Source organism: Acomys minous (genome assembly GCF_964271855.1).
Source record: "Acomys minous genome assembly, chromosome: 8".
In the NCBI taxonomy this organism is placed as follows: domain Eukaryota; kingdom Metazoa; phylum Chordata; class Mammalia; order Rodentia; family Muridae; genus Acomys; species Acomys minous.
In genome coordinates this window covers 33,249,799-33,273,314 of record NC_140489.1, presented here as the reverse complement: position 1 = coordinate 33,273,314, position 23,516 = coordinate 33,249,799, and the positions used below count along the sequence as shown (strand labels likewise).

The window sequence follows — 23,516 nt, the reverse complement described above, 5'->3', positions numbered from 1 at the left end:
GAGCAGGTCCTGATGGAAGGTATCTGTAAAGTGGAAACGTTCCAGCCCATCCCTGAAGTTTTCCAGCCGAGGTGGCTATGTTTGGATGTGCTACTGCGAGGGGCCCCAGCTCACTTGCTGGCTGCCCGTTAGTGCTGCGCCATTGGCTCCTGCTGGGATACAATGCGAACAACGCTTCCTGCAGCCGCCTAATTTACACCAGTCCATTAGGATTTGCAGTTCCTGGAGATCCCAAGTTATTCTAGAAACAAGCCTTGCTCAATCCGGTCCGGTTTGTGAAAATAAGCTTAATGATTAAACGGAGAAATCAATGCATTCTGTAAAACATTTTTAAGGAATCTGGAGTGTGTGTGTGTGTGTGTGTGTGTGTGTGTGTGTGTGTAATAAAAGACTAAAGGACCCTGGGAGAACTTGTAACTCCAGTCCCAACCTCAACTCAAAGGTGGATGGTCCAACCACATCCTCTAGTGATTCTTAACTCCTTTGGGGTTCCCTAATACCATCAGAAAACACAGATATATACGTTACATATATACAGCAAACTTATGTTATGTTATGAAGTAGCAAGGAAAATAATTTTATGGTTGATGGTTGGCACAACACGATGAACTGTATTGAAAGGTTGCAGCGTTAGGAGGGTTGAGAACCTCTGCACTAGTCCTCTAGACCTGCTTTCTTATCTACAAAACAAGGCTTAGGCTTGATGGTACATCTCACTGTAATTTCCCACCCTAAGACTCAGTGACTCAAACACGAATAAAATGTCTTCTAGAGGCTGGGGCTGTAGGTCATTGTCAGAGCGCCTGTCTAAACCATGCCAAGCCGTGGGGAGCAGAGGAGGACACGTGGGACTTGAGGTCAAAGTTAAACAATTTGCTGAGTACGGACAGCAGGGGCGGCCACGGGGCCCCAGTGAGGATTCATTTATGCACACCCCTTGCCTAGACTAGTGAAGTGTCCTGTATTTCTTCGCTCTCACCAACCATGGAGACTAAGGGATGGAGTCTAAGCTTCAAAATCGGCCCTGGGATGCGGAACGGAGCAAGAATTAATCCTGCGCTTGCGCGGTGTGGTCCTGGGGGCGGGGGCTAAGGTCGCGCAGCCAGTGAGCCCGTCCCTGGTGATCAAATCCTGCGAGATCTCAAGCGGCCGGACGCGCAGGCGCCCGGGCACCGGAAGTTGGGAGAAGCCCAAAGGAAAGGAGGAAACTCCGAGGCAGGGTGACCCGTGGGCGTCCTCACCGAGCTCCTGGCCACGCCGGCGGTATAGCTTGGAACGCTAGACTAGGGAATGCCCAGCAACAGGTGCTCTTCGTTATTAAGAATTCTTAGGGTAAACAGCATGAAGTTTGGGCATGACTGCTTCAGATTTGAACATCTATTGAGTACCTGTTTTGTGCCAACACATAAGGGGGTGTGCTTAGGTCACGTAAAAAAGCGGACAGGCGTCTTTATTCTCTAGGGAGTCGGTTCGGGATTCTGGGCAGATTATTAGTAATTTCTGCGACAGAGGTTGGTGGTAGGAGCCGTAGGGGAAGGTTGGGTTTCTCAGGCAGGAAAGAGCCATGTAGGTAGGTAGTCTCACATGGTGGCAGAGAGGGCAAAGGGAAGGTCCGCGGAACCCTTTGTGGCAGAATGGTTGAACAAAATACGGAGAAACACCTTTTTTAAAAAAGGTATTGGGGCCGGGCGTGGTGGCGCACCCCCCAGATCTCAGGAGACGAGGCAGGAGGATCGATGTGAGTTGGAGGCCAGCCTGGGTCTACAAAGTGAGTCCAGGGCAGCCAAGGTTACACAAAGAGACCCTGCCTTGAAAACCAACAAAAACAAAAAGGCATCAGGGGTCTGGGTTCGACCCCACAGCATCGTATTAGGAAGCTCATGTAAAAATGGTATGTTAGAATGCGTTCAAGTATGAGTGCGAGTTGTGAGACCTTGGACAAGTCATTCAACCATCTTTCCTTCTGTGAGGAGAGGACATTTGCAACTTCATGGTGGTGGTGTTTGAGGAAGGAGTTGTATTTAAGCAAGCTAATTAATGTCTTTTTTTTTTTTCTGTACTGGGAACTGAACTCAATATCAAATCCCACCCCATACCTATGCTTGCTAGGCAAATGTTTACTTCTGGCCGTATTGCCGCCTGTTCTCATGTCTATTTTGAGACAGGCTGTTACTGATTTGTCCAGGCTAGCCTTGAACTTGCCATCCCTATAATTGGGATTGCACCTGGGTACATTCAGGGAATAAGGTGAGAAGACTTGTCTAAGGTCCCACTTGGCTAGAAACAGAACATGTCTGCTTTTGTGAAGTTAGTGTGCTTTTCCCTTACATTAGTCTGCTATACACTTGAGATATGTGTGTGTGTGTGTGTGTGTGTGTAAATATAGTTTTGGTTTTGGAGACAGACTTTCTCTGTGTAGCCTGGCTGTCCTGGACTTGCTTTGTAGACCAGGCTGGCCTCAAACTCACAGAGATCCGTCTGCCTCTGCCTCCTCAAGTGCTGGTTTTATAGATGTGTGCCACCCTGCCGGGCTTCAAGACATATTTTTATGGCTGTCATCGGACCATATCTTTTGGTAGCATTATTTTGGAATAGTTGCACCAATTAGAAACCCACTTAGTTTAACAGGCAAATGGGATTTGCTGGGGTTGACCCCACCTCCACCTCTTAACCCACTGCCCTTGAAATCTTGAATTTGATGTTTTGTTTTGTTTTTAATGGATAATTTGTAAATCAGGGTTTTTGTTTCTGTGGTACTGAGGTTCCAATCTAGGGAAAGCCTGTATAATTTGAGTGTGATGATTGTTGTGTTGAGAGACAGTGCAGTTATCCTTCATCAATTAATTATATTTGGCAGGTGAAGATTTCTGACTTAAAACAGAAAGGGGGAACTATAATAGCTCGCTTTTCATGATGACAAGCAGTATTTAGGCAGACCTGACAAATCACAGTCATTTCTTTCTGTGGTTCCTCCCTGAGTGCTGAGATTGAAGGTGGCGTGTATTGCCATGCCCAGCATGTTTTCTTTTCTTTTCTTTTTTTTTTTTTTTTTGTTTTTTTTCTTTTTGGTTTTTCAAGACAGGGTTTCTCTGTGTAACCCTGGCTGTCCTGGACTTTCTTTGTAGACCAGGCTGGCCTCAAACTCACAGTGATCCACCTGCCTCTGCTTCCTGAGTGCTGGGGTTAAAGGTGTGCACCACCACGCCCGGCCTGTTTTGTTTTCCTGAGACAGGCCTCTTGTATCCCAGGCTGGGACCTCAGTCCTCTTGCCTCTGCCCCTCACGTGCTGGGATTACAGGTGGGAAGCATCAAACTTGTCTCTTATGCATATTTCTAGAGAAATAAACCATAATGCTGAAAGTAGAGAACAAATACGAAGCTTGTGTGACAGTTAACACTATTGTCAACTTGGCAGGGTCCAGAATCCCTGAATAATCCATGATGGACTTAACACCCTTCAACTGTGAGCCAAAACAAACCTCTTCTCCAATAAGTTGCTCTCATCGGGGTATCTTATCAGAGCAACAAGAAGAGAAACCCAGGCACCTTGGAAACACTTTTTTGATAGCAAGTTTAGCCATCATAGTACAATTAATTGTACGCAAGGACAGCCTGGCCAACTGTAGCTGAATAAACTTGCTTTTTTACTTTTTATGTGATATCTATATATAGTGATTTCATAGAAACTATCTTTGGTTGGGTGTGATGAGATATCGCCGCCGCAGCCAGTGGTAGGTTGAGGCAAGGGAAGCACTAGAACTCGGGAATTTGAACACCTAGCAGCCCTATCTAAAAAAAGTTCTCCACAGACCAAACGATGTGATGAAGCAAGATTTAAAGACTCCTCCCTCCCTCCAGGAATTGGAGCATTTGCCTCCTGTGTGCCAGGATCTGAGTGCAGTCCCTAATAATGGGGTAAAGAGAGAGAAAACTGAATCTCCTTGGGCCTCTAAATGTACCTATCATTTTCAAATCAGAGGGGGAAAAATAGAAGAACAAGGCAGATAAGACTGAGGGGCCAGTCGGACATTGTCCACACAAGAGTGAAGGGACAAAGCAATAACAACACGAAATAGGAAGGAATGAGAGACCCCAAGTGCAGGGTGTGACCCTGGAATCCTGCTTCTGGTCATGACTGTGGACACAGCCACAAGGCTGCAGTCTGACTCAGCACTGGGTGTTATAGGATAAATAAGGAGTTACCTGTGCTGTCGGTTCTGTTAAAAATGCGGTAGCGTTATGTTGCTATAGAAACTTAACTGAAGGAATTTTGAGTGAAACAGGATGAAAATGGGATTTGCTTTAAGGGAAATCAGGAAACTATTTCATGCTGATGAATTGTATCCCAAAGGAAATAGTGAATTTGAAAGCAACTAGCTATTTCTGCTGCCACCTGTGAGATGATCAGTGTGTATGTACATTAGAGAAATCAAAGGAGTAGGGTGTATTTCTGTATTCTTCATCCTGTCTTACTAAATGTTACAACATCAGATACTTAGTTCTTTTAAAAAATAATTTATATTTTGCCTGCATGTATGTCTGTGTGAAGGTGTCAGATCTTGGAGTTACAGACAGTTGTGAACTGCCATGTGGGTGCTGGGAATTGAACCCTGGTCCTCTGGAAGAGTAGTCAGTGCTCTTAAATGCTGAGCCATCTCTCCAGCCCCAGACATTTAGTTTTTGTTTTTGTTTTTGTTTTTTGTTTTTTTTTGTTTTTCGAGACAGGGTTTCTCTGTGTAGCCTTGGCTGTCCTGGACTCACTTTGTAGACCAGGCTGGCCTCGAACTCACAGCGATCCGCCTGCCTCTGCCTCCCTAGTGCTGGGATTAAAGGCCTGTGCCACCACTCCCGGCTCGACATTTAGTTCTTTTACCTCTTTGGGTTCTAGGTTTTAAGCCAAGGACCTCATACGTGACAGGCAAGTGCTGTACCACTAAGCTGTGGCTCCAGTCCTAAACACAGCATTTAAAAAATTATTATGTGTATGAGTGTTTGCCTGCATGCTGTGCATCAAGTACATGCCTAGTGTCCAAAGAGTCCAGAAGAGGGCGCTGGGTCCTCTGGAACTCAGTTATAAATAGTTGTGAGCCACCATTGCTTGTTAGGAACCGAACCCATGTCTTGTGCGAGAGCAGCAAATGATCTTAACACCTGAGCCCACCTCTTCAGTCCTGATACTTCATTCTTAATTCTTGATTAAGAACAGAATTGGGAGCTGGGCGTGGTGGCGCACGCCTTTAATCCCAGCACTTGGGAGGCAGAGGCAGGCGGATAGCTGTGAGTTTGAGGCCAGCCTGGCCTACAAAGCGAGTCCAGGACAGCCAAGGCTACATAGAGAAACCCTGTCTCGAAACCCCCCCCCCCCCCCAAAAAAAAGAACAGAATTGGGAGCAAGGTGTTGGTGGTGCACACCTTGAATCCCAGCACTCCGGAGGCAGAGGCAGAGGATCACTGGGAGTTCAAGGCCAGCCTGGTCTCCAAAGGGAGTCCAGGACAGCCAAGGCTATACAGAAACCCTGTCTTGACAAATGGAAAGGGGTGAGGAAGAACAGAACTGGGCTGGGTGTGGTGGTAGGTAGATCTCTGTGAGTTTGAAGCCAGCTTTGTATACATAGAGTGTTCAGGACAGCCAGGCCTACCTAATGAGACCCTGACTGAAAACAAAACAAAGAAGCAAACAGAGAAAGTAGAATTGTTCTTCTGTGGGTTGAGTGCTGGAGGAGGGTTGAGGTAGCAATATGTCTGTGTACCTTTGAACCTGGGTTCTTTGGAAGAGCAGACAGTGCCTGTCATAACCACTGGGCCATCTCTCCAGCCTCAGGTTTTTTTTTTTTTTTTTTTTTTTAAATAATACTTTCAGTCTACAGTTGACTCTCTGGGTGAAGAGCTCAGGGATACTGATTGTGTTTGTCTATAACTTTGTTGCAAACAGTGGTAATGGAATCTTTGCAAAAGTTATCTGTAAATAGCCATATCTGTGTAAATACTAATTAAGCAAGTCGTCACAAATGAGCAGGAAAAATCAGCAAATCCTATTTGCCTGTTCAGTTTAATTTCCAACTTAAACATGCAGCATGCAAAGTTTTGTTGAAGTGGTAAGGAGTTTGGCTGTCCGGAGTCAGACAGTTAGGCTTGAATTGCCTCCATCACTTCAGGTTCTGCGCTTAGGCCCTCCAAGATGCAGTTGCCTCATCTTTGGGATGGCGGTGTGGCCTTTGAGATGACTCGGTAGCTAGGGGTGGTACTCAAAGATCTGGTGGCCTGTGTTCAATCCCTGCATCCTGCAAGGTGACAGAAGAGAACAAATTCCCAAGAGCTGTCCTTTGATCTGTCCTGAGCACCGTGACGTATGCACACTAGTGTGCATTCATGCATGTGCATCCACAGGCACACAGATGGGGGGCTAATACTGTTAGGTGGTTAAGTTAGACCCCGTATATATGTATTATCTACAACAGCGTTGCGCACATTAAGGGTTTGACGTTATTTTTACTGATGAAGCAAAGCAATCAATGCCAGAACTGAAAAGTCAGTTCGCTTCGTTTGCTAGCTCAAATTATAAACTCAGAAAAATTCATCCTTCATTTAACTTTTGGCTTTTCTACATGAATTTCTTTGATGTACATGGATGTGATAGTGTGTGCCTATAATCCTATCTACTTGGGAGGCTGAGGCAGGAGGACTGCATGGTTGAGGCCATTCTGGGCAACATGGGTAGGCTGTCTCAACATAAATATTTTATTTGTAAGACTGGCCTTAAACAATTGAGCCATTTTTAAGGGGCTAGTCATGGAGCTCAGAGAGTGTTATGAACAAGGCATTGAGTTCAGTTACAGTGCTATAGAAACAAAAAGCATGCTTTGACATACTACTTTATAAAAAAGTATTTTTATTTTATGTGTATGGGTGTTCTGTATGTCTGTGCCCCATGTGCATGCTTGGTTCACTTGGCAGCCAGAAAAGGGCATTGGATTACCTGACACTGGAGCTAGAGATGGTTGTGAGCCACCATATGGATAACTGGGAATCACACCTAGGTCCTCTGGGAGAGCAGCTCTGAGCCATCTCTCTAGCCCTTGATGTATTTACTTTTATACTCAGCAAAACTATCTGTCTCAGTTTGGGTTACTATTGATTGCTATGATGAAAAACCATGACCAAAAAGCAAGTATGGGAAGAAAGGGTTTATTTTGCTCATACTTCCATGAGTTCATCATCTGAAGCAGTGAGGACAGGAACTTACATAGGGCAGAACCTGGAGACAGGAGCTGATGCCCAGAGATGACATCAGTCACGAATTAAGAAAATGCTCCGCCCGGCTTGATATCCGACCCTATGCCTTTAATCTCAGCACTCATGAGGCAGAGGCAGATGGATCTCTGTAAGTCCTAGGCCAGTCTGGCCTACAAAATGAGTCCAGGATAGCCAAGGCTAGAGAGAGTCCAGGATGGCCAGGCTATACAGAGAAACCCTGTCTGGGGTGTGGGGGGTGGAAACAAAACAACTCTTTTGTTTTTGTTTTTCAAGACAGGGTCTCTCTATGTTAGCCTTGGCTGTCCTGGATTTACTTTGTAGACCAGGTTGGCCTCGAACTCACAGTGATCCACCTGCCTCTGCCTCCTGAGTGCTGGGATTAAAGGCGTGTGCCACCACCGCCTGGCCAAAACAACTTTTAAATGTATTTTTTGTGTGTGTGTCAGGTCCATGTGCATGCATGGCACATGTGGCAATCAAAGGAAAACTGGAAGTCAGTTCTTTCTTTCCACTATGTGTGTCCTGGAAATAAAATTCAGGTCATTAAGCTTGGCATCGGAAGCCTTTACCTGCTGAGCCATCTTGCTAAGATTTTTGTTTTGTGGAATCTGGGATCCCATCCAGGCTGGACATAGGTGGGGCTAGTGATTTACTGCTGAGTTACATGTCAGCTCCTAGGTTAGTACTTTTTATATTTATAGCTTGAATGACTACCTATTTCTGAGGAATAGGAAATAGTTTTTTTTTTTTTTAGTTCCCCCCCTTTATTTAGATTTATTTATTTATTTATTTATTTAGACCATGTTCTGCTTGCATGTGTTGCCTGCAGGCCAGAAGAGGGCACCAGATCTCATAATAGATGGTTGTGAGCCACCATGTGGTTGTAGGAATTGAACTCAGGACCTTTGGAAGAACAGACAGTGCTCTTAACCGCTGAGCCATCTCTGCAGCTCCAGTTTTGTTTGGTTTGGGTTTTGGTTTTTATGAAACAGGGTTTCTTTATGTAGCCTTGGCTGTCCTAGACTCACTTTGTAGAACAGGCTGGCCTCAAACTTACAGTGATCCACCTGTCTCTGCCTCTGAGTGCTGGGATTACAGGTGCATGCCACCACACCCAGCTTTTGTTTTTGTTTTTAATTAAGCCTTAGTAAGATACTTAATTCTGATGGTATAAAGATGAATGTTCCAGAATTATCCAAGATAAAGTCATCTACCACCCCTTTTTAAAAAAGATTTATTTATTACTTATTATGTATCCAGTGCTTTGCCTGCATGTACACCTGCAGGCCAGAAGAGGGCACCAGCTCTCATAGATGGTTGTGAGCCACCATGTGGTTGCTGGGAATTGAACTCAGGACCTCTGGAAGAGCAGCCAGTGCTCTTAACTGCTGAGCCATTTCTCCAGCCCCATTTTTTCCTTTTTAGTCTTTAGTGAATTTGTTCCTATTAGCTAAGAATTCTAATTGGATTTCATTGGTTTCCTCCATATGTTTACTTTGAGATAAACTGACAGGAGAGTATTTTTTAGATTCTGCTGTTTTTAGTTCATGTGTGTGGGTGTTTTGGCTACGAATGTGTGAATACCACATGCATGTAGTACCTGAGGAGACCAGCAGAGGGTGTCTGATCCCTGGTCCTGGAGTTGTGAGCTGCCATGTGAGTGCTGGGAACTACACTTGATTTCTGTGAGATCAGCCAGTGGTCTTACCTCTGGAGCCTTCTCTCTAGCCCCTTTTTACGCTTGTAGGTATGATTTTTCCCCTCCACTCAGAAGCATAAGTGGATTTTTAATTTCAAAAAATTGAATACTTGTTGGGTGGTGGTGACACATGCCTTTAATCCCAGGACTTGGGAGGCAGAGGCAGGTGGATCACTGTGAGTTCGAGGCCAGCCTGGTCTAAAGTGAGTTCAGGACAGCCAAGGCTACACAGAGAAACCTTGTCTCGAAAAACAAAATAAAACAAAACAAACAAAAAAGGGAATACTTAATATCTTTCTAATGATTTTTTTCTAATTATAGGAATTATTTTATATAGAAGTCTTGTTCATAGAAGCCCATTGCACGAATAGAGAGATGATTATACAAAGAGTGGTACTGAATTCCCGACCTGGTATGTATTTTTCTGTAGTAAATGAGCAGTTATGATGTCTGGTAACTATAACTGCACATGGAAGAATAAAAACTAACATGGGGCTGGAGAGATGGCTCAGCAGTTAAGAGCGCTGACTGCTCTTCCAGAGGTCCTGAGTTCGATTCTCAGCAACCACATGGTGGCTCACAACTATCTGCAATGGGATCTGATGCCGTCTTCTGGCCTGCTTATACACATGAAGATAGAGCACTCACACACATAAAATAAATAAATAAATCTTTTAAAAAAATTAACACAAAGTAAGTGTACTAAACTAAGGCAGTAAAATAAATTAAGACTAGTAAATTTGAATCTCTGAATTGGAGGCCAGCCTGGTCTACAGATCGAGTTCAGGACATCCAGGACTACACAGAGAAACCCTGTCTTAAAAAAAATAGACTAGAGGAGATGTTTTAAACAATGTCATATTCAGTTTTTAGATATTAACTTTTCAAGGCAATTTGAATCATAGTATTTGAAAGGTTATATTTACAGTGTATAATTTGGGATTTATTTTCCTTGTGGGTATATCTGATTCTTAAAATTTGCTTTCCTATTTTATGTTTCACATACCCTCCTATGTCAATACTGATATCTACCTGAATCACAGTTTAGAAATCTTTGCATTGGATCCTACCTTGGAAATCAGATAGTTCTTGAAAGGAAGTTTGCTTGTGTTAAACATAATTCAAGACTGCAGTGATATCTTCTGCTTGACCATTTTTCTCATACCTCAAAGTTTCTAGTAACCTTATTTTTAAGACTTTTAGAACACACACACACACACACACATACACACACACACACAGAAAAAAAAACAAGGTATGGTGAAATGGCTCAGCGGTTTAGAGCACTGGCTGTTCTTGGAGAGGTCCTGAATTCAGTTCCCACAGCCATCTATAAAGGGATTTGATGCCCTTTTTTTGGCATGTACACGCAGACAGAGCACTCCTACATTTAAAAAAATACATAAATATACATTAAAAAGCTAATAAATGTTCATATAAGTCTCTGCTTGTTTCTTAAAAACCTGATTTTTATTTTGGCTTTTCTGTTAACTTCTTAAATTTTAATTCCATAATTAAAAGGTTGAGTTCAATTTTTTTTTTGAGAATTTATTTTGTGTATAGGGATTTTGCCTACATGTGTATCTGTGCACCATGTGCATGCAGTGCCCATGGAAGCCAGAAGAGGGCGTTGGATCCCCTGGGACTTGAGTTATAGATAGTTGTTAGCAGCTATATAGGTGCTGGGAATCAAACCCCCAGGTCCTAGAAGATCAGCAGGTGCTCTTAACCACTGAGCCATCTGTGACCCACCCCAGCCCCTTTACCCCCAGCCCTGTCCTCCCTCCTTCTCTTATATTTTTAGAAGGTCTCAGCATGTAGACCAGCATGGCCTCAAATTCAGAGTCCACTCCCTCTGCTACTAAGTGCTGCGTTAGAAATGTATGTCCCAGACCTCTAAGAACACACGAGAGGGGTGTTTCCACATTCAGAGTCCTGTCAGTTTGAAAAGGAATCTTGTTTGTTTTTTGGTTTGTTTTTGTTTTTTGTTTTTGTTTTTTCTGAGACAGGGTTTCCTGTGTAGCCTTGGCTGTCCTAGACTTGCTTTGTAGACCAGGCTGGCCTCGAACTCACAACGATCTGCCTGCCTCTGCCTCTGCTGGGATTAAAGGCATGCACCACCAAGCCCAGCAAAATATATATATTTAAAAGATGATGATGATGATGATTATTATTATTATTATTTTGGTTTTTCTTTTTCTTTTCTTTTTTATTTTTATTTTTTTTAAAAATTTTTTGCATTTTTTGAGACAAAAAAACCTGGGTAGCCTTGGCTGTCCTATTGCATTTGTAGACCCGGCTGGCCTCGAACTCATCAGGATCCTCCTGCCTCTGCCTCCCAAGTGCTGGCGTTAAAGGCGTGGGCCTCCAGGCCCACCGAATTATTTATTTATTATGTACATAGTGTTTCAGACTGCACATACACCTGCAGGCCAGAAGAGGACACCAGATTCCATTATAGATGGTTGTCAGACACCATGTTGTTGCTGGGAATTGAACTCAGGACCTTTGGAGGAGCAGATAAGCCATCTTTCCAGCTCATCTTTTTTTTTTTTTAATTAGAAGTTTTGTTGTTGTTGTTGTTGTTTTTGAGATAACATTTCTCTGGCTGTCTTGGACTCACTTTGTAGACCAGGCTTGCCTTGAACTCATAGAGATTCTCCTGCCTCTGCTTCCCGAGTGCTGAGGTTAAAGGCGTGCACCACCACCCCCTGGCTAATTAAAGGTTTTTAAGAGTATTTCAGAACGTACAATCAAGAGTGTTGGGAACTGTTTGAAAAACTTTTGTTGTTGTTGTTGTTGTTTTCGAGACAGGGTTTCTCTGTGTAGCCTTGGCTGTCCTGAACTCACTTTGTAGACCAGGCTAGTCTCGAACTCACAGCAATCCACCTGCCTCTGCCTCCCGAGTGCCTGTTTGAAAATTTATGCTGAGTTACTCTTGATGAGTTAAAAAGGAGCACTTTAAATCCTATGGTATTATTTAGAAAATAATAAATGTCTGAGAAAGTAACTTTCTTTCCGAAGGCATGGGAGGCAGAGGTAGGTGGACCTCTGAGTTGGAGGCCAGCCTGATCTATATTTGGAGAACTTAGCCAAGACTACATAGTGAGACTGTCTTTAAAAACAAAAACAAAACTTTTTAATTTTATATTTTTGCTTGAAAACTTAGGGAAAAATGGAAATCCAGTGGCAGAGAATTTCAGGACGGAAGAAGTCAGTTTACCAGATACCATCAAGGAAGGACAGGTTCGAGTTAGAACTCTGTATCTCTCTGTGGATCCTTACATGGTAAGAAGCAGGATGTTGTAAGTTGGTGGAAAATAAGTCTGCTTTTGTATTTCAGTGCTGTTGTATCAGAATTTTATTGTGCTTTCTATATGACTAATAAATATTTGAGAATTCATGCCTTTACATCTGTGAATTATAAATTACTTCTATTTTCATTCATTGGTGCTATTAAAGAATACTGTAAACCCAGTGTGCTGGTGCGTACCTTTGGTCCTAGCAACTGGAGGCAGAGCAGGAGAATCTATAAACTCAGGGCTAGCCTGGCCTACATAGTTCCAGGACAACCAAGGCTGTACAGTGAGCTCCTTTCTCAAACAAAAACAAAAAACTTCAACAACAACAAACCCACAGAAAACAAACAAACAAACAAAAACCACTGTAGAACAATGAATTTCCAATAGTTCATGTGGTTAATGAGGTTCTTTAAATGGCCAGGTTACTTGCTAATTGTAAGTAAAGCTTTAAATGAAGGTAGTAAAATAGTGTGAAAAATCCCCTTATGGGGCAGTGAGATAGCTCTGGGACTAAAGGTGTTTGTTGTCAGCCCCACAGCCTGAGATTGAGCCCCAGAACCCACATGTGGAAGGAGAGACCCAACTTCTGTTCATTATCCTCTGACCGCCATGCTTTGCTCTGACACTATCACATACGCCTTGGTTGGCTCATAATTAGGCAATCATGGTAACGCTATGAACACTTGGTACAAATGTTTATGTAGACTGCTTTCGTTTGTTTTGCTATGTCCCTGGAGATACCTAGGAACTACTGGATAGTTTTCCAAAGTGCTGACAATGTATTACAATACTGTCAGCAGCAAAGAAGATCATCACCTTTCCACAATACCACTAACATTGGTCTCTTTTTTTTTTTTTTTTTTTAAGATTTATTTATTTAGCCAGGCGTGTTGGCGCAGGCCTGTAATCCCAGCACTCGGGAGGCAGAGACAGGCAGATCTCTGTGAGTTTGAGGCCTGCTTGCTCTACAAAGTGAGTCCAGGACAGCTAGGGCTACACAGAGAAATTCTGTCTCAAAAAACAAACAAACAAACAAAAAAGATTTATTATGTATGCTGTGTTTTGCCTGAAGAGGGCACCAGATCTCATTATAGATGTTTATGGGCCACTCTGTGGTTGGCTGGGAATTGAACTCAGGACCTTTGGAAGAGCAGGCAGTGCTCTTAACCTCTGAGCCATCTCTCCAGCCCCACATTAGTCTTTTTTATTATAGACATTCTACTTGGTGTGAAGAAGTATCTCACTGTGGGTTGAATTTTTTTTTTCTTTTTCTTCATGGTTAATTTTGAGTATATTCCCATGTGTTTATTGGTCATTTGTAGGTCTTCTTTAAAGAAAATATCTACCCAGAGCATTTGAGCATCTTAAAATTGCATTATTTGGGGCTAAAGAGATGGCTCAGCAGTTCAGAGCAATTACTGCTATTGCAGAGGACTCACATTCTATTCCCAGCGCCCATATGGTAGCTCACAACCATATCTAACTCCAGTTGCAGGGTCCAGTTTCCTCTTCTGAACTTCTTAGGCACCAGACACACACATGGTGTACATACATACATGCAGGCAAAACATTCCTTCATAGCAAAAAATAACATTAAATCTAAAAACAAACCAACCAGAAACACACAGACTCATGCTTGCCTCATTCCAAACTTACTGCCACTGTAATATGCAAAGCATTTTTGGATACACACACACATATTAATGGAATAAGATTTGACTCTTAAAAAAAAAAGGTTTGACTCTAGAAGTAAACTCTCTTACGGTCAACTTGTTTATTTATTTATAGTGGAGACAAGATGTCGCTGTAACTCAGCTAGCCTCAAACTTACAGTGCCCTCCTGCCTCAGCTTTCCCAGTGCTGCAGTACAGAGATGAGCCACCATGCCCGCTCAGCTGATTGTCAACACTTTATTTTTTAAATCAGTATATGTGTGATCTGTGTGCAGGCATGCACATACTGTGGCGTACTTGTAGAGGTCAGAAAACAGCTCTGGAGTCAATTCTCTCCTTCTGCCAAGGATCAGACTTCTCCCTGGCTCACTCCCCTTTATGTTTTGAGATAGGGTCTCTCACTGAACCTGGAGGTTGTGATCCAGCCACACTGGCTGGTGAGCAGGCCTCCAGGACCTGCCTGGCTCCAGCTCCCAGCCCCACCAGTGCTGAAGTTGCACACATACACACATTACTGCACCTCGCATTGATTTTTAAAAAAACTTCCAAAAGGAAAAGGTGGTTTCCTTTAGGTGGTTTCCTTAATGAATTCTACTCATTTAAAAAATTTTAAATTACATTTATGTGCATGAGTTTGTGTGGACACTCGTATATGCTCATGCACGAGTGCTGTGGTGCATACGTGGAGCCCAGAGGACAGCTTCTGAGAGTTGGTTCTTTTCTCCTCATGTGGGTCCCGGGGGTTGAGCTCGGGTTGTCCAGTAGGCTTGGTGGCAAGTGCCTTTACCTGCTGAGCCATCTCAACAGCCTTATTTATGTGTCTTTTTTTTTTTTTTTTTTTTTTTTACCAGAACCATACTGTTTTGATTACTACAATTAAATTAGAACAGATCTCATTTTCTTTTTAGTTGTATTTCTCTACTGGTAAGAGGTAGGTACAGCCAGGCATGGTGGCGCGCGCCTTTAATCCCAGCACTCGGGAGGCAGAGGCAGGTGGATCGCTGTGAGTTCGAGGCCAGCCTGGTCTACAAAGTGAGTCCAGGACAGCCAAGGCTACACAGAGAAACCCTGTCTTGAAAAAACAAAAAAAAAAAAGAGGTAGGTACATGGTTTTGCCAAATTTTTGCAGGATTTAAAAAAGGGGGGTGGGAGTGATGGCTTAGTGGTTAAGAGGCATTGCTGCTCTTCCAGAGGACCAGGGCTTAATTCCCAGCAGCCACATGGCAGCTTGCAACTGTCTGTAACTCCTGTTCCTGGGGACCTGACATACGCACACAGACATACCTGCAGGCAAAACACCAATGCACATGAAATAAAAAGTGAAAGGGGTAGAACAAGACTTACATGTTTTTAGTTGGGTAAATTAAACCTGCCTTCATGAATGCTTCCTTTTCTCCAGCGTTGTAAGATGAATGAAGAGACTGGCACTGATTATTTAGCACCATGGCAGCTGTCTCAGGTGGCTGATGGCGGAGGTGTTGGAATTATAGAAGAGAGCAAACATACACATTTGGCTAAAGGCGATTTTGTGACGTCTTTTAGTTGGCCCTGGCAGACTAAGGCAATTCTAGACGGGAACAGCCTTGAAAAGGTGATGTATAACATAAGCTTTCCCATTTTCCTTTCTTTATTCTTATATTTTTATTTATGTATTCATATCATTTTATTAGAAAATTTCTTTTAGAAAATGTGGAATAATAATGACAAATAAAAACAATTAATGTCAATAATAAAAATAATAATGCCAAAATGAGGAAAGCCTTTGTTTTCTTTACTGTTGGCTTTCAGACCTCACTAGAGAACATTATCATCTTGAATATATACTATAAAGAACTCAAGAGGCAGAGGCAGGCAGATCTCTGTGAGTTCAAGGACAGCCTGGTCTACAAAGTGAGCCCAGGACAGCCAAGGCTACACAAAGAAACCCTGTCTCAAAAAACAAAAAAACAAAAAAAAGTTTTAGTGGCCTGCTGCTCGGGGGCTAGACATAGCGCTTGGGGGTTGTATTGGACAACTCTGATCCTTTGTGGCAGGGCAGCAGCATCAGGTCGCTGTGGCTGTATTTGGGAGTGGGCAGTGGGCCTTCACACTATCTCTGCTATGACAGGCACAACAAGCGCAAGAGGTGGCTTGGGGCAGCTACTGTCCCTGTGGCAGGCTGCCGGAGCTCTCTCCACAGTGGGCTGCTTTGATTGCTGCCACTCCTGCTGCAGCTGTGGAAGCCCTACGTTATTTCTATTCAAATGAAATTTTAGATAAATGTTGTAGAGGAATTTTAATTCAGAATATGGCTGCTCTGGCAAGAGATCATATCCAAAGACCTTTTAGGTCTGTATTAAAGGAATACACACACACCTTTAATCCCAGGAGACAGGTGGGTTTCAGGTAAGAAAAGTTTAGGTCTAGGCATGATGGTGCATGCCTTCAATCCCAACACTCAAGAGACAGAAGCATGTAGATCTCTGAGTCTAGTCAGTTCTGGTCAGGCAGTTTGGTTGAGAGTGAGTTGAGAGGCAGTGCAGTGGAGTTGAGTTTGTGGCAGGTCAGTTTGTGGAATTCAGAGGCAGTTCACAGGGAGAGTTTTACTGAGACAGGTGCAAGAGAGAACAAGTTACATACTGGTGAAAACGGAATGAGCTAGAGACTGAGAAGAAGCCAGAGTTAGTTTGCTAACTAGTTGCTAGAGTTAGTTTGAGGCCAAGCAGAAAAATTCAGTCCGAAGCTGACAGAGATAGTTTGAATCAGTCAGTTAGGAGAGGAATTTGAGCCAGAACAGCTGAGTTAAACTAGCCAACCAGAGTTCAGACAGAGGTAGAAAGGGTGAGCTTGTTCAGCAGTAAGTCTCAGAGGCTGAAAACATCCTAGGCCTAGGTTAGGTTGTATGGGGGATAGAAGCTTCCAGGACTAGGTAGGGCTGGGTTAGCAGACAGCCTCCAAGAAGACATTTTTTAAAAAAGATTTATTTATTTACTATGTATACAATATTTTGCCTGCATGTACACCTGTACATCAGAAGAGGACAGGAGATCTCATTATAGATTGCTGTGAGCCACCATGTTGTTGCTGGGATTTGAACTCAGGACCTTTGGAAGAGCAACTAGTGCTCTTAACATCTGAGCCATTTCTACAGTCCCCCCAGGAAACATTTTTTAAAAATTTTCTTTAATTTTAATTTAGGTGCATTGGTGTAAGGGTGTCAGATCTTGGAGTTACAGACAGTTGTGAGCTGCCATGTGGATGCTGGGAATTGGACCCCAGTACTTTGGAAGAGCAGGCAGTGCTCTTAACCACTGAGCCATCTCTCTAACCCCCCTCCACCCCCACCCCAAGAAGACATTTAAAGTAAGCAAATAAAAGTTACTTTTATAAAATGTTTATTTTGGAATTGCTCAGAGATTTAAAGACCTAATACTTGGCCTTGTGTGTTCCTATTAGTTATTTATTCATATACACATTGGGAACACACACACACACACACACAAAGTTTATATAAGAATTGTTAAAGTCAGCCTTTAATCCCCACACGCAGGGAGGCAGAGGCAGGAGAATCACTGTGAGTTCAAGGCCAGCCTGGTCTATAAAGCAAGTCCAGAACAGCCAAGGCCACACAGAGAAACCCTGTCTCAAAAATCAAAACAAGAGCCGGGCATGGTGGTGCACGCCTTTAATCCCAGCACTCAGGAGGCAGAGGCAGCAGATTGCTGTGAGTTCAAGGCCAACCTGGTCTACAGAGTGAGTGCAGGACAGCCAAGGCTAACACAGAGAGACCCTGTCTTGAAAAAAAAAAATCAAAACAAACAAAACAGAATTGTTAAAGTTGGTTTTGTTAATGTAAAGAGAGTATTGCATTTCTCTCTTTTGGTGCATATGTATGTATGTATATGTATATATACACACACACACATATATATTGTGTGTATGTCTGTGCTGTATATAGCACACATGGGTGTGCGCACACATGTGGAAGGTGTACTTCTACCCCTTCTACCATCTTCAGGGGCGGTGTCTACCTCCTCTGACACTACCAGAGATTGCGCCATATTAGAGGGCCAGTGCGCAGTGGGAATCATTTCTCTCTTCTTCCAATACTAGGAGTGCAAAAAAAGTATGCCTGGCATTTTTATAAGGTTTCTGGAGGTCAAACTCAGATACTTGGGACTGCAAAGCAAGTGCTTTCCTTTCTGAGCCATCCCCTTAGCTCTCATTTGTTTCTACTGTTTACAATCATGGTGGGATTTTAACAAGACCAAAGAATGGTTTACTGTGGAATACTAAAAAAACACCACCCAGTTTGGGCGGCTTAACCAATAGGGACTCATTTCCTATTTATAAAGGTTAAAAACTTAAGACTGAGGTTCTAGAAAATTCAGTTTCTGGTAAGGTCTCAGCTTGCAGGAAAATGCCCTCTTGCTGTGTCACCAAATACCCTTACCTGGCAGTGAGGGGTGTTGTATCTGTGCCTTCTTAGGTTCTCAACTTTATGACCTTATTTAACCTCAAATATTACTTTAAAGGTCTTGATCCAGATTTACAGAGATATAGAAGGCTAACATATGAAGTTGGGTGGAACATTATTCAGTCCTTAATTCTCTAATTTCATGGCATAAAACTGTAATATCAGTGTTGTCTAAAATGTTCGTCTTTTATTTTAGGTAGACCCACAACTTGTGGATGGACATCTTTCCTATTTTCTTGGAGCTATAGGTATGCCGGGCTTGACTTCCTTGATTGGAGTACAGGAAAAAGGTCACATATCTGCTGGATCTAATCAGACAATGGTTGTCAGTGGGGCAGCAGGTGCCTGTGGATCTTTGGCTGGGCAGGTAAAGTTTCCAAAACGGACTTGACCTTCTAAAACAGAAGGCACAAGTAGATCACAGAATACATGCCTATAATTTAAAATAAATGTCGAGAGCTGGTGACATAGCTCAGTTGGTAGGGTGTTTGCCTAGCATGCATGAAGTTCTGGGTTGGATCCCTAGCACCACATAAAATAGGTATGGTGATGCACACCTATAATCTCAGCACTTAGGAAGTGGAGGCAGGAAGATCAGAAGTTCAACGTCATCCTTTGCTACTTAGTGAGTTCAAGCCCAACCTGGACTACATAGAACTTTGTCACAACAAGTAATTAATTAATTCTAGGGACTGGCCATTTGTAAGTTGCTCATGATCCAGCAAATAATCTCACACTCATGTATATTCAAGCAGTACTAATTAAATTTAATGTTTTTTTTTTTAAGACATGAAAGTAGGAGTGGATCGTGTTAAGATGAAGAAGGAATTCTAGGGGAAATAGGGGGTTTAGGAAATGGAAATGTGGCTGATTATAATATTGGATATAATATAGGATGTATATATATGAAAGATAAAAATCATTTTTGTTTTGTTTTGTTTTTTTGAGATAAGGTTTCTCTCTGTAATAGCTCTGGCTATCCTAGACTCCCTTTGTAGACCAGGTTTGCCTTGAACTCACAGAGATACACCTGCCTCTGCCTCCCCAGTGTTGGGCTTAAAGGTGTGCACTACCACACCTGGCTAAACTTAATTTTAATTAAAACAAAATTTGTTATTGTTTGATATTTATGTGTGAGCATCTGCTTGTATATTTGTGTGACAGATCCCTTGGAAGTGAAGTTACAAGTGGTTGTAAGCCCCCTGGTATTGGTGTTTGGAACTGAACCCAGTAAGAGCAGTAAGTGCTCTTGCCTACTGAGCTCTCTCTCCAACCCTCTTAACTTTTAAAACTTTATGATGTCATTATTTCACACTGATGTTATTACCTATTTAGATTCTGTTGATAACAATATGAAAAATACAGGTTGTGTCTTTGTTAACTAAAATGGATATGGCAAATGTTAGCGTAGTACTGTTAATCTGTATAGAGATGAAAATCAGAGATCTATCTGTAATTCCTTGAAAAGACAAACAAGCAGAAATGACTCTGGTCAAGACTACTTGCTATTCTTGCAGAGAACGTAGGTTCAGTTCTTAGCACCACAGAGTGGTTCAGAACCCTCTGTAACTCCAGTTCAGGGAACCCAGTGCTGCCTTCTGGCTTCTCAGGTACCTGACCAACATAGAATGCACATACATACATGCAGCCCAAACTCACAGATACATCTTTACAAAAACAGCAAAGAGAGATTTGTCTAGGGTTTTATTGCTGTGTAAAGATACCACGACCATGTACACTTACAAGAGAAAACACTTAATTGAGGTTGACTTACAGGCTCAGAGGTTTAGTCCACTGTTGTCATGGCAGGACACATGGCAGAAAGGATGGCGGCTGCAGGTGGACACAGTGCTGGAGCAGCTAAGAGTTCCACATCTTGATCTACAGGCAGCAGCAGAGGGAGACTGTGAGCGAGGCTGGGGGGTAGCTTGAGCATATGTGACCTCCAAGCCCACCCCCACAGTGACACACTTCCTCCTACAAGGCCACGCCTCATAACAGTGCTACTCCCTGTGGGTCTGTGGGGCCAGTTATATTCAAACTACCACAGGGGTCTTGGGTTCTAGTTCAGTGGTGAGAGCCCTTGCTAAGCATGGACCAAGCAACATAAAATTAAACTTGAATTTAAAATAGAATTCTTTTTTGTTGTTGTTGGTTTTTGTTTTGTTTTGTTTTTTTGAGACAGGATTTTTCTGTGGAGCCCTGGCTGTCCTGGAACTCTGTTTGTAGACCAGGCTGGCCTCGAACTCACAGAGATCCATCTGCCTCTGCCTTCTTAGTACTGTGATTAAAGGCATATGCTACCAAGCCTGGCACATTCTTCCTTGAGGTTATTTATATTTTGAAACAGAGTCACTTGTCTCCCTGGCTGGCCTCATGCTGGCCTTCAATTTCTATCCTCCTACCTCCAACTTTTCATGTCCTGAGATTACAGAAGTACAAAAAGCATTTATTGAGTTTAGGGATGTAGTAAATGTTTTGAAAGACCTGTCCAAAGCCGAGTGTTTTATGAGTAGTAGCTATATTAGCTGTCCTTGCTGTGGTCAAGTACCTGACAAAGGCAACCCGAGGAAGGAGGATTGTATTTGGTATGGAATCCCAGGACATGGTCTGCTATGGCAGGGAAGTCGTGATAGGAGGAGCTCTCGGCTGCCTGTCCAGATACATCAGCAGTCAAGAAACAGAAGCAGCGAATGCTTGTATTCATCTTGCTTTCTCCTGTTGCTTCAGTGTAGGCACCCAGCCCATGCAGTGGAATCAACCCCATGTGGGCTGCATCTTCCCTTTTCAGTTAACCTAATGCAGATAAGTCATCATAGATGTGCCCGGATTCGCTTCCGTGCTGAGTCTAGATCTTGTCACGTTGATAGTCAAGATCCCAGTAGCTATGGTGGTTTGAATGAGAAATGTCGGGCGTGGTGGTGCACACCTTGTAATCCCAGCACTCGGGAGGCAGAGGCAGGCAGGCCTCTGAGCTCGAGCACAGCCTGGTCTACAAATCAAGTCCATGACAGCCAGGGCTACAAGAGAAACCCTGTCTCAAAAAATTAGAGAGAGGGAGGGAGGGAGGGAGGGAGGGAGAAATGCCCCCCATAACCTTGGTTGGTGGGGAGGTGGTGCAGCCTTGCTGGAGGACGCATGTCTGGGGGTGGGCAGCCTCACCCCACTTCCAGTTTGCCTTTCATCTTCTTTCTTTCTTTTTTTTTTTTTTTTGGTTTTTTGAGACAGAGTCTCTCTGTGTAGCCTTGGCTGTCCTGGACTCACTTTGTAGACCAGGCTGGCCTTGAACTCACAGCGATCCGCCTGCCTCTGCCTCCCGAGTGCTGTCATCTTCTTTCTTGTGGTTGCAGATACAATTTCTGTGTACTGCTCCCACCATGATGGATTCTGATCCCTCTGGGACTGTAAGCTCAAACACTGCTCTCTGCCTTAAGCTGCTTTGGGTTCTGGTGGTTTTTTCATAGCAACAGAACGTAACTGATACAATAGCGTTTACAGTATGGGAAACAGAATATTATATTTTAGCTATCACTTGGCATTTCCTCCCCTCCCTTTTTTTTTCTCTTTTTGAGACAGGGTTTCTCTGTGTAGCCCTGGCTGTCCTTGAACTCACTCTGTAGACCAGGCTGGCCTCAAACTCATAGAAATATGCTTGCCTCTGCCTCTTGGGTGCTGGGATCAAAGGCGTGTACCATAATGCTTTAAATTTTTTGTTAACCCAGGCAGTGGTGGTGCACTTTCAATCCCAGCAGAGGTAGTGGATCTCTGAGTTCAGTACCAGCCTGGGCCACACAGAGAAACTCTGCTTGAAAAAAACCAAACCAAGAAGTTACCAGGTACATGTCTGTAATTCCAGGCCCGAGTCCAGGACAGACAAGGCTACACAGAGAAAGCCTGTCTTGGAAAAAACCAACCAACCAAACAAAAATCCTCTGAAGTTTTTATTTTTTGTTTTTAGCTAAAAGCATTGTAATCAAACCTAAATTGTGATCAATATTGTCTTAGGGTTAATCCTGCTGTGATGAAACATTATGACCAAAAGTAAAGAGTCTGTTCTACTCAGACTTCCAGGTATCAGTTTATCACTAAGGGAATTCAGGACAGGAACTGAAACAAGGCAGGAACCCGGAAACAGGAACTGATGCACAGGCCATGGAGGAGTGTTGTTGACTGGCTTTTTCATAGAATCCGGGACCACCAGCTCAAGAGTGGCACCACCCGCTATGAGCTAGGCTCTCCCACTTCAATCCTACTAATTAAGAAAATGTCTTACAGGCCTGCCTACACTTAACTTTTATGGAGGCATTTTCTCAATTGAAGTGTCCTTCTCTCAGATGATGCTAGCTTGTGTCAACTTGACATAAAAGCAATGTCTTGTATACTTTGACATTTTTATGTTTCTGTGAATTTTAATTTTTAAAAAATTCCTCCCTAGATTGGCCACCTGCTTGGCTGTTCCAGAGTGGTGGGAATTTGTGGAACCCATGAGAAATGCCACTTTTTGACTTCAGAACTGGGGTTTGATGCTGCAGTTAATTATAAAAAAGGGAATGTGGCAGAACAGCTGCGGGAATCCTGCCCAGCTGGAGTGGATGTTTACTTTGACAATGTTGGAGGTGACATCAGCGATACAGTGATAAATCAGGTTGTTTGCTGATTTGTTTATGTTACAAATAAGACACTGTATGATATATATATTTATTGTGATATGTATTTGATAGGGGAGCTATAAAATTATAGAGTTCATTTTGACAAATAGCATGACCGTTATTGTAATGAAGTTGCACAAAAGAGCTTATTGATACTTTCATTTGAGTGCACGTTTGTTTTCTGAATTTCAGTTCCTGGCTAGCAATATAGTATTTTCACCTTCAACATACTTTTGTCAAAAATGAAGAGCTGCACTTTTGAAATGGTGACGCTGACCTACCTGTAACTAACTCACCATCTCTCAAACACCTTTAGCCATAACCCTGAGTTGGTAGGGAGATGGTTCTCATAGGTTACAGGTGTCAAGTATTTTATGAATAATGTAACAAAATATTAACAGTTGATAATAGATCAGGCGTGGTGGCACATGCCTGTAATCCCAGCCAGGGAGGCAGAGGCAGAAGAATCTCTGTAAATTCAAG

The 23,516-nt window shown here is 43.0% G+C and overlaps 1 protein-coding gene across 1 annotated transcript in view; it reads left to right on the top strand.

The window, feature by feature from the left end:
* The first annotated feature begins 1,154 nt into the window (after window positions 1-1,154).
* The window catches only part of PTGR2 (prostaglandin reductase 2), a 31,684-nt gene continuing 9,322 nt past the window's right edge, over window positions 1,155-23,516 (top strand). Inside the window, exons 1-6 of the mRNA XM_084792133.1 lie at window positions 1,155-1,304; window positions 9,275-9,365; window positions 12,123-12,241; window positions 15,328-15,519; window positions 18,581-18,751; window positions 22,820-23,029. Coding sequence (XP_084648259.1) covers window positions 9,329-9,365; window positions 12,123-12,241; window positions 15,328-15,519; window positions 18,581-18,751; window positions 22,820-23,029 — 729 coding nt within the window. The 5' untranslated portion in view covers window positions 1,155-1,304; window positions 9,275-9,328. The remainder of the gene's footprint in view (window positions 1,305-9,274; window positions 9,366-12,122; window positions 12,242-15,327; window positions 15,520-18,580; window positions 18,752-22,819; window positions 23,030-23,516) is intronic.